The following is a 12,154-nucleotide window of genomic DNA, read 5'->3' on the forward strand; positions in this document are numbered from 1 at the left end:
TCATCAAGAAAAGGATAGATAATCAGACAGAAAATATCATATTGCCTCTATATAAATCCATGGTACACCCACACCTTGAATACTGAGTGCAGATGTGGTTGACCCATCTCAAAAAAGATATATTGGAATTGGAAAAAGTTCAGAAAAGGGCAAAAAATGATTAGGGGTATGGAACGGCTTCCATATGAGGAGAGATTAATAAGACTAGGACTTTTCAGCTTGGAAAAGAGGCAACTAAGGGGAGATATGATAGAGGTCTATAAAATCATGAGTGGTATAGAGAAAGTAAATAAGGAAGTGTTATTTACTCCTTCTCATAATACAAGAACAAGGGGCCACCAAATAAAATTGATAGGTAGCAGGTTTAAAACAAACACAAGAAAGTATTTTTTTCACGGAATGCACTGTTAACCTCTGGAACTCCTTGCCAGAGGGTGTTGTGAAGGCCAATACTATAATGAGGTTCAAAAGGGAGCTAGATAGATTCATGGAAGATAGGTCCATCAATAGCTATTATCCAGGATAGGCAGGAATGGTGTCCCTAGCCTCTGTTTGCCAGAAGCTGGGATTGGGTGACAGGGCATGGATCAGCTGATGATAACCTGTCTGTTCATTCCCTTTGGGGCACCTGCCATTGGTCACTGTCAGAAGACAGGATACTGGGCTTGATGGACCTTTGGTCTGACCCAGTATGGCCGTTCTTATGTTCTTATAACCAGGAGTCCTCAGCCATGAAAATCTTGCCTACCTTCTAGCTCATTACTGGCTGAGCCTAAATTCTGTGAGTGGACCCCACCCCAACGGATTGTAAATGTTGAGTACAGGGCAAGAGACAACCTAAATTATGAAGGTTTTTATAGTCTAATATTACAACTTTAATTGTGTCCTTTGGCTAGAAGTTGGGTGTAAGAGACTCCCAGGTGCTAACTGAAGGAACAAACAAGCAACTATATTCTGTAACATTTCCCGTCAATGGAACAAATTTGAAGGAAGTCCAATTAGAAGCACATTACAGTAGTCTACCTTAGAGCTGACAAAGTCTAGTATGACTGGGGTAGGTTTATGTCTGAGGAAACTTTCCATACAATCTGGAAACACTGAGCTCCATCAGAAATATTTGAGTGTGACCTTCCACACACACACACACACACACACACACACACACTTTTGTATGTGTCTGACAGGTATTAATCATTCTGTCAGAATAACAGGCATGCACATACTGCCAATAGGTTCCGCAGAACACTTAGTCTTACCCAGGAACATCACCTCAGTCGTGCCTGGAATGGTTTCAACAGTCTTAGCTGAATAATACTACATAATGGGCAGATACACAGCATTATGCCTTCTTTTCAAACATAAGCATTCCAGTGACACCACCATTCCGTTTGTTCTCACCAAGCACTTCACAAATATATGGGATCTAATGGAATGCTTAGGTGAAGATGTGTAAGTATCCACAGCCACCTTCTTTGAGTTCTTCCCCTCCAGGAATGAGCAAAGTGGAAAAGCAACACTGCACAATGCCTTCTAGGACTGAAAAGATTGGGACAGGTTACCTTAGAGAGGAGATGAATGAGAAGGATCATGATGAAGGTACACAAAATAATGAATTGTTTGGGAAAAGTAGATCCGGAGCTTCTATTCCCTTTTTAAAATGCAAGAACAAGGGGACATTCAATGAATTTGAAAGATGGCAAATTCAAAGCAAATAATAATAAAAAAAAAAAACTTGTTTGCACAATGCATAATTAGATGATGGAACTCATTGCCATGGCATATTAACTGATAACTGAAAGCTGAGCAGAGTTAAAAAAAAATTAGACATTTATGTGGAGTTATCCAGTTAGACTAGTAAATATATTTTTGAAAAAGTTTTGGAAGGGATATAAACACTCATTATTTAAGGCATAAAGCCATTTCTAACTATTGGACTTTGGTAGGAAAATTCCCTTGGGGGCAGCTTATCCCACAACTGGCTGCTATGGTGTTTTGTTGTACCTTCCTCTTTAGCAGCTGATCCTGGACAGTAGTGGAGACAGAATACAAGACTACATGGCCTATTAATCTGATCCAGTAGGATGTTCCTATGAATTGCCAAGCAACAAATTGACTGTTTCTGTATGAGACATCTCATGTAGTCAAATTTGGTGGACAAAATTATGACAATCACATCCCACAAACAATTCTTGCTAAGCCGATATTGATCCAAAAATCCAGACACAGTGAATTGTGGCAGTACAAGCCTTTCAGCATCATACAGTCAGATCTCAACTGCCAGTTTTAAAAAAGGGTAAATGGGATGACAGGTAATTATAGGCATGCCAGCCTGACATCAGTTGTGGGTAAGATAATGGAGTGGCTAATTTGGGACTCAATTAATGAAGAATTAAGGGAAGGTAATGTAATTAATGCAAATCAACATGGGTTTATGGAAATCAGTCCTGTCAACCTGACTTGATATCTTTTTTTTATGAGATTGTCAGTTTGGCCGATAAAGGTAATAATATATTTAGATTTCTCTAAGGTGTTCGACTTGGTACCATGTGACATTTTGATTTTAAAAATTAAAACAATATAAAATTAATATGGCACAGATTAAATGGATTAAAACCTGGCTGATAGGTCACAAAATATAATAGTAAATGGGCAATTATCATTGAGTGGGTATGTTTCCAGTGGGTCCCGCAGTGATTGGTTGTTCGCCGTATGCTATTTAACATTTGTATCAATGACTTGGAAGAAAATATAAAACCATCACTGATAAAGTTTGCAGGTGACATAAAAATTGGGGATGTGGTAAATAAATAAGAGGACAGGTCACTGATTCAGAGCAATCCAAATTGCTTGGTAAATTGGTCTCAAGCAAACAAGACTTTGATTATGGCTAAATGTAAGTGTAGACATCTAGGAACAAAGAATGTAGGCCATACTTACAGGATGGGGGACTCTATCCTGGGAAGCAGTGACTCGGAAAAAGATTTGGAGGTCATGGTAGATAATCAGCTGAACATGAACTTCCAGTGTCACGCTGTGGCCAAAAGAGGTAATGCAATGCTAGGATGCATAAACAGGAACTCTAGTAGGGGCAGAGAGTTTATTTTACCCCTATATTTGGCACGGTTGTGACTGCTGCTGGAATAGTGTATCCATTTCTGGTGCCCACAATGCAAGAAGAACGCTGATAAATTGGAGAGGGTTCAGAGAAGAGTTACATGAATGATTAAAGAATTAGAAAACATACCTTACAGTGACAGAATCAAAGAGCTCAATCTATTTGCGTAACAAAAAAGAGAATGTTAAGTAAGGGTGACTTGATTACTGTTTGTAAGTATCTAAATGGGGAACAAATATTTAATAATTGGCTCTTCAATCTAGCCCAGAAGGGTATAGAATGATCCAATGGCTGGAAGTTGAAGCTACCCAAATTCAGACTGGAAATAAAGTGTAAATTTTTAATAGTGAGAATAATTAACCATTTAAACAATTTACCAAGGATCTTAGTGGAATTTCCGTCACTGACAATTTTTAAATCAAGATTGGATGTTTTTCTAAAAGATATTCTCTAGGAATTATTTGGGGAAGTTCTTTGTCCTGTGTCATGTAGGAGATCAAACTATATGATTACAATGGTCCCGTCTGGCTTTGGAGTCTGGGAATCTCAGAAACACAAGATAAAAGGATAACCTTGCATGATTGCCATGGTTAATAAGTGTTCGTAGATGCATAACAAAATGTGAGTGGAGAGTTCTGAAAACAAAGGTTTATGCACCAAGTTTAACATGGTCATAGAAAAGTATACATTTTAGGGGATCAGAGAGACTGAGTCAACCACTGAATTCCATTCATACATCCATTTTTTCTAATAATAAATTCTTATCTCTTCACTAGCAATCAGCATCCAAATTTTCCTCGTGTTCCAGGGCGCACAAATTTAGCGAGGAATGCTTGTGTGTGAGTGTATTCATGTGCTGTCACTTGAGGGATGTTTCAAGGTGATTTTCTATAAGTAGCAGAACAGATGTTGTAGAGATGTAATGTCGTGTCTTGAGGAGTGGGAGGGGATAACTTAAAACCATCTTGGGGCTACAGGTAACTGATATTTTTTGGAATTTTTTTAAATTAAATATTAAGTTTTTAAGCATAAAACTTCCTATTACAAGTTTTGTGCCCTTCATGTGAATAATTGGGCAACCTATTGCAAGCTGCTGTGGGCACACAAGGAAAAATAGGCGACTGAATCATTCAACATGGCCTTGCTTCAGAAAAAAACAATGTTTGATTTTCTGTGTAGGAAAGGTGATGGTCATGGGAGCTGCTATAATCATTTCTTTGAATAAGGTTCTTAAACAATAGAATGATTAATCACTGGTAGCAACCTGTTGTTAAACTGCTTCCATTTATCATTTGCTCTAGAGTTATTTTTGTGGTTTTAAATAAATATGATGTTTTGCATGCTCATTTAAAACAGTCACTGTGTCTGATGCATGATAAGAATGAATATTACAGGGGTCTTTTTTTTTTTGGTGGGTTATGATTCAGTGAGCAGTTAAAAAGAAAAGCTTAAATGTTTCTACCTTTGAGCAGATTCATGTTCACCTCTGGCACTATCCTGGTACATTTTTTTCCACAGACAAGAAAACTGCCTGCAAAGAGAAAATTTTTGTTTTTGAATCATGCAAGGACTTGATACAGGTTTCCCCCTCAGGCCGAATACGTATTATTCACAGACTGGTGGCCTCTGGGGGTCTCAGAGGTATGACCACATGTCCTCTAAATTGTTAAAATCTAACATTTTGTTGAGAATGGATCTTTCCCTATGCTGAGTATTGAAACAAACAAAAAGGAAGAAAGCATCCATTCAAAATTGGGAGACTGATTTCAATCTGTCAGCACAACAAATGATTTTGTTTTTACTAAGCAAAATATTTGTTTCTGTAACTAATACAGACTAATTTTGAAACTGAGCTACAGATATGATGGAAAAATCCATACTGATTTATTCAACATCTGTCAGGTTTGTTCAACAACTGCATCCTTCTTTAAGTGTGCAATTAATTATTTCCATGCTAGTGTCACTAGGCTTATCTCTTCTGCCTTTTGATTATTGTTTTGTACAGAGCTGATCTTTGAAGGGATCCATCATAGGACCATTTCTTTATGCACATGTCCCTTTTGCGATTATTCTTCAGAATAAGACATACTTATTTAATGTGAGGTAGACTTTTCTGTTTCAGATAATTTGGTAGACGGGGAACTGGAAAGGGCCTTTATTTTATTTATTACAAAACTTTACTAGAATGTCCCTGTTTGTTACCTTTCATGAAAGCATTTGAACTTACCTTCCATTCTTTTCGCTCGGTTATATAGGAGAGGAAATGCTAATGAGTTTCTGTTATTGTCAGTTGCAATCTAATTTCTCATTTGCTTGTCATCCTTCTAAGTCTGCAATAGGGAGTATGTGCTAATGCTTGCTTTTGAAAAGATGAGAGATTAAAACTTTTGCTTGAAATTAAATAATGCTCCTATTAGAAAGCCTGCAAGAAGTATCCTTCTGAGTTTTTATGCTTTCCTAAATGATCACAAATATAAACCGCTTCTGTGAAGTGTGTTTACTTTTAAACTGTTCCTCCACATTCAACTCTGTTCACATCTGCAGGAAGCTCCCACGTACTCTCAGTGCAAACAGATTTGAGATGTATAGTACAAATGAAAATGCAGTGGAAACTTGGTTTTGACTTGCAGGATTTTGCTATGAATATATATCATCCTGCTGTTGCTGTACAGCAATGTATTGTAAGTACAAATAGAATTTATTGAAGAGCCTGCAAGTCAAAAGTCAAGCTTCACATACATTTTGGCAGGTAAAGCTCAGGTGTGTGTAAGTACTTAGACAATAAAGATTTATTTTGCTGTATTACTATATATGTGCTTCAACAAAGGTAGCGAGAAGTAATACAATATGAGTAAAATAGTAACAAGAAGCTTAAATTATATATGGCAGCTTGTGTTTTTGTAGAAATTCCTACTGAACCAAACACGGTCTGAAATATTGCATATTAATTTTGTTAAGAAATAACACTCCCTTTCGTATGTCTTAGGAAATCTGCGGGTAAATGAGATGCATGCTCTGCATTCCAGTTCTGAAACAGTCTGACTTCTGATATGACCATAATTTGTTCTCATTTTTTTGCCTGTTGAAACGACAGAGGTCGGTGTGATATGGCTTTATAAATGTATGTCAGGAACACTCTGCCAGTTTTGATTTAATTGACCAGCCCCACCTAAAATGACAACAGCCAAATGACACAGAATGGTGGCAGCTGATGCCTTTTGCTGTCATGACTGCCTGTTAATCTAGTTTGCCTTTTTTCCCTGCAGTGAATTTGGTGGCTGTGTAATGTAGCTCATATTTTCTCCCCTACCGTCTGGTTGATTTCTAACACACTAAAAGCTCTTTTAGAGAGGATTACTTGTTAATAAACAGGACTGCATGCTATATGGCATATCTCCCTGAAATAATTAACATCCGTTTCTTTTCTTTGCTTTTTAACAATGTATTTTCCTTTTTGAGATGTTTTGTAATGTCCAGATTCATTAAAATCAAAGCACATTTTTTGCTCCGCTAGAACAAAACAACGAATTGATAAAGTTTATGCTGAGTAAATTATTTTTAATATCAACATGTGCAGAGCTTGAAACCTTGTTTGGCCTGAACATCCAATCTGCGTACGTTGTAGAACTGGTGTGAGGTGGGAATACCTTATGTGTTTGTCCAAATAGTAAAACTCCTTGTTGTGCATGGAACTGTAGCCACTGAAGAGATACTTTATGAAATCTATATCAATAAAACTAGCTGAAAAAGTAATATTAGCCATTTGTTCTATATCCTTTATTTTCTTGAAACTTTTTTGTCTCTCTTGAGAAATAGACCTCACTTTCCATGGGAATTTACTAAAAGAATAGTGCCATGGTGCAAGGTTGCAGGCTGAACAATGAATGGGTAGAACTAAGGTACAATTAAATTGCCATACTGAGAAGAATAAGGTCTGTGCCTTGGTTTACCCTTTTCTGGACTTAAACATTAATATAAAAATGTTGTCTACATTCTACAAGCTATAGATGTGATGCTCACAGAACCATGTTGTGTATCCCTTAGACAAGGACGAGTGTTCTAAGGACAACGGTGGCTGCCAGCATGAATGCATCAACACTATAGGAAGCTATGTCTGTCAGTGCCGCAATGGATTTGTACTACATGAAAATAAACATGACTGCAAGGAAGGTAAGGGTTAGGGCATTTGAACAGCAGATAGTAGAGGCGACCCGGCTGTCTTTTAGAAGGTTTTCTTCAACTCTGTAGAAAGTTATAATCATGTAGAAAAGGGACATACCTTTTAATGCAAACCAGCAGGGTCTACATGGGACAGTTAGAACACTCGACAAATCACATCCCTCTAGTCTGTACTGTGGTGCCATTTAGACAAGCCCTTACCTTCCTTCAGAGAGTATTGTGAGGCTTAATTCCCTGATGTTTATAAAGTCTTTTGAGATTCTTGAAGGGAAAGTACTTAAGAAGGTGGAGTAGTTTTATCATTTTATCCTTGCTTTATTTAGATTTAAATGTTAGTTTTTATTTAATGAGAGGCACTTATACTAATTCCATTAGGACAAAGAAGACCTTGTATAGTCAGACATTTCTCTGTAGATATTCACAATTCATTCTCAGTCTTTTGCCAACAACAGTATCTCTCTCTTTCTATTAATCGTGGTTTAACAACCAGAATCAAGGTTCAATACCTTTAATGCCTGCTTTAGTGGGAGGGCAGAAAAGCAAAATATGAAATTTTCAGGCAGGAGTTCCATTCTGGGTTTCTCTACTTAATTTTATTTGTGAGGAAGGCTTAGTAGAGGGAATAGCAAAATATTGACTTCATTTAGATAAAAGGTTTAGGCATATCATTCATATATATAGTTTGTTTATAGAAGGTTTATGTGATCCATTGTAAACAACACTGTAAATGTAATGGTCAATCAGTAAACAAGCAATGCTAGATTAATCTCCATGATGTATTTGCCAAAGGTGATGAACATGATACTGGATACTGAGGAGGTAATTAGCTAGCTTCCTGAAAATCCTTTCCTTTCAATGAATCAGTTGATAAAAAAGTCTGCTTTTCCGACTACATCTTAACATAGATTTCTAAACTAACTGATGCTATCATTGTTGGCACAGCTGAGTGTGAACAGAAGATCCATAGTCCGACTGGAGTCATCACAAGTCCTAACTGGCCAGACAAATACCCAAGTAGGAAGGAATGCACATGGGAAATCAGTGCCACTCCTGGTCACAGAGTCAAATTAGTAAGTTATTTAAGTTTTTTTTTTTTAACCAAATTTCCTCCTGAGCTGACCAGCTACTTTCACAGGCCACTGTATGAAAATAAGATTGATCTATGTTCACTGGTCAATTGGCAGCCAAAAAGTATGCCCTTTATGTTACACTAGTTAGTAAGAATCCACTGACTTTTAAAATAAAAAACATTATTTTTAAAATAATGAATATTTACGAAAATGTGTTGTAAAGATATCAACGTTTTAAAACAAAGATTAATATGAAGTTTAACCTTCAGTGAAGAATTATTTTAAGAGTGTTAAGTAAGTGTTCCATAATACTTAAATGAAAATTCAAAAAGTCTGATTTCTTTTATCTCAAATATTGGTTTGGAGTATTATTTTTGTCTGATTATATATAGTTGGTTCAGGGGCTTGGGACACTTTCATGTACATAATTCACATGGACATTGCAGATTCACTATACAAGGTTTCTGCACTTTGGTTCTCAGCTTTTTTTAGATTTCCCCACATTATTATGGTACAGCACTGAGCTTGAGAGATGGGATGCATTTAAGGGTGTGTCCACACTGCAATTTGAGGTCTGATTGCAGCTCAGATAGACACACTTGCGCTAGCATTACCCCATTCTAGCATGGCTAAAAATAACAGTGAAGACATGGCAGCAGATGCTTCAGAGTGGGCTATATAAATACATGGGTCCATATCCCTTGGGCACATACTCGTGCTGCTAGCCTGTGCTGAAGCCCATGCCCTTGTGTCTACACTGCTATTTTTAGCTTTGCTAGTGCAGGTTGAGCTAGTGTGGGTATGTCTACCTGTGCTGCAATCATACCTCAGAATCCAATGTAGACATAGCCTAAGCCAACTTTGTGCCCTCCTGACCCTGAGCTGCTCCAGGCACTGGAGAGGACTCTGGTAAAACAGCCCTGGGGCCTGTTTAAGTTATGGCAGATTCCCTGGACTGCCCTCTGGGAATAGCACTGCCCAGCATCTCCTCAGCTCTGCATGCTGTGGCCCCAACCCAACATGCCCTTCCAACCCTTGGGATGTCCCCTATATGTAAGGCTTGTGAAACGATACTCAGGTACTTACAGCCATCTTCTGCAGTGTTAGTGCCAGGAGAATTGTTCTTCAGTCAGTTACTGAACTCTTAGGACCTCTTTCTGCTGCCTTTTCAACCCTTTTCCCTGGCATAAAGAAGCAATGCCTCTGTCCCTTTGTGGATCTGGCTCTAAATGCTTAAACCCTACATGCAAAGAGGGGATGAATGCTCGGCCCATTCACTGGGTTCAGTGAGTGTTCAAGTTGAGTGGAGAGGGAGGGTGGGCCTGTGCTGGCTCATTCCCAACAAGTGAACTTCTCCCATATGAACAACTTTTATTTTGTGTATATCTTATCTAGCCAGAGGCACAGACGGATTTTTATAAAAGCACTTTGAGTGCCTGTAAACTCAGCAGGAAAGCACTTGCATTTGGATTTCCTTGCTGAATTTTAGTTTTCTCTCTTCCAGAAGAAACCATTCTTAAATCTTTATCAACTGTTCCTTTTTCATTTGAAATAGAATCTGGGTAAACATTTTCAAAAGCACCCCAGAGGCCCAGTTTCAAAAGTGAAAGTCAGTGGAAGAGAGAGTTGAATGTCAGTGAGAGTTATGTGCCTAACCTGCCTAGGAGCTTTTGAGAATCCCACTAGGCTGTACTACCGGCATTTTTGGGTGCCTAAATACTATTGAAAATCTGGTCCTAATCACTTTTGAAAATGGGGTTTAGGCCCCTAAACCACTTAGCTGTTTTCAAAAATGTTGTCCTCCATCCTTGAAAAAATCACAGAGCTAAAGGGTTAACAGCCATTCTGATCTGCATAGTGAAACTCTGTTAATCAAACAAAACAGGATTCTTTATTTATCTAATGAAGTGTTCAGCAACCACTGAAAGTTAATGAGAGTGGAGCACCTAACTCCCTTAAGCTCTTTTGAAAATCTCACCATCATGTATAGTGGATAAGTATAACACTCATTAGCAAAACATTTCACAGCTAGAAATTCCCAGCTGTGCTAAATGTTTGTATGGGAAGATAACACACTATATTATTTTGTTCACAGTCTTGTTAGCTGCTTATCACTCATTTTGTATTTGACCCGTATACCAACAAGACTAATGCAAAACTTCCATTTTATAAATATTTCCTATTTTGCTTCCAAACTAAGTTCAAGTTCATTCCTACTTTTACTATGCCCTAATGAACAGAAAAGATATGAGTCCTGAAGCTGTGCATTATTTTTGAAGTTCAGTGTATCTAATCTTTTCCTGTGAGTGCTCTTAGTTTTGATAAATCATTGCAAAGTCTTTTCCTGGTAACAGTAAAGTGAAGAATTCTGTGTAATCAAGGGTTCCAGGAAACAATGGACGTGTACTGTGGAATTTTTAAACTAGATGTCCAGATGAAAAAATAATGCTTATGAAACTGTCTACATATGGCACAGAGAGAGAGAGAGAGAGAGAGATTTTAAAAGCTCACTTGACACTTGGAAATTAGTCTAGGTGAAGCTTAATTTGAGGAACACCCTATTGCATATATAAAGATGATTTTTGAACAAATGCCTGGAAATGCATATAGATAACAGAAAAAATAATGAGATAAAAGAAAACTGCAATAATTTTGCTCAGCCTATTCCCCTAAAAGTTCCCAAGTTCATAAGAATGGCCATACTGGATCAGACCAAAGGTCCATCTAGCCCAGTATCCTGTCTTCCAGTAGTGGCCAATTCAAGATGCCCCAGAGGGAATGAACAGAACATATAATCATCAAGAGACCCATCCCCTGTTGCTCATTCCCAGCTTCTAGAAAACAGAGGCTAGGGACACCATCCCTGCCCATCCTGGCTAATAGCCATTGATGGACCTATCCACCATGAATGTATCTAGTTCTTTTTTGAACTAGGCCTTCACAACATCCTGTGACAAAGAGTTCCAGAGGTTGACTGTGCGTTGTGTGAAGAAGTACTTCCTTTTGTTTGTTTTAAACCTGCTGCCTATTAATTTCATTTGGTGACCCCTAGTTCTTGTGTTATGAGGAGTAAATAACACTTCCTTATCTACTTTCTCCATACCAGTCATGATTTTATAGACCTCTATCATATCTGTTCTTAGTCATCTCTTTTCCAGGCTGAAAAGTCCCAGTTTTATTAATCTCTCCTTATACGGAAGCCATTCCATACCCCTAATAATTTTTGTTGCCCTTTTCTGAACTTTTTCCAATTCCAATATATCTTTTTTGAGATGGGGCTACCACATCTGCACACGGTATTCAAGATGTGAGCGTACCATGGATTTATAGAGAGGCAATATGATATTTTCTGTCTTATTATCTATCCCTTTCTTAATGATTCCCAACATTCTGTTTGCTTTTTTGACTGCTGCTGCACATTGAGTGGATGTTTTCAGAAAATTATCCACAGTGACTCCAATATCTCTTTCTTGAGTGGTAACAGTTAATTTAGACGACATTATTTTATATGTATGGTTGGGATTACGTTTTCCAATGTGCATTACTTTGCATTTATCAACATTGAATTTCATCTGCCATTTTGTTGCCCAGTGACCCAGTTTTGAGAGATCCTTTTGTAGCTCTTTGCAGTCTGCCTGGGACTTAACTATCTTGATAGATTTGTATCATCTGCAAATTTTGCCACCTCATGTTTACCCCTTTCTCCAGATCATTTATTAATATGTTGAATAGGACTGGTTCTAGTACAGACCCCTGGGGGACACAATATTTACCTCTCTCCATTCTGAAA

At 37.8% G+C, this 12,154-nt stretch overlaps 1 protein-coding gene across 1 annotated transcript in view; it reads left to right on the plus strand.

Annotated features, from left to right (window-relative positions):
- TLL1 (tolloid like 1) overlaps positions 1–12,154 on the plus strand; it is a 200,234-nt gene that overhangs the window by 171,803 nt on the left and 16,277 nt on the right. The window contains exons 17-18 of the mRNA XM_073341559.2: positions 7,160–7,285; positions 8,237–8,364. Of these exons, the coding sequence (XP_073197660.1) occupies positions 7,160–7,285; positions 8,237–8,364 (254 nt within the window). The remainder of the gene's footprint in view (positions 1–7,159; positions 7,286–8,236; positions 8,365–12,154) is intronic.

The sequence above is a fragment of the Lepidochelys kempii genome, chromosome 4 (assembly GCF_965140285.1).
Source record: "Lepidochelys kempii isolate rLepKem1 chromosome 4, rLepKem1.hap1, whole genome shotgun sequence".
Lineage (NCBI taxonomy): Eukaryota > Metazoa > Chordata > Testudines > Cheloniidae > Lepidochelys > Lepidochelys kempii.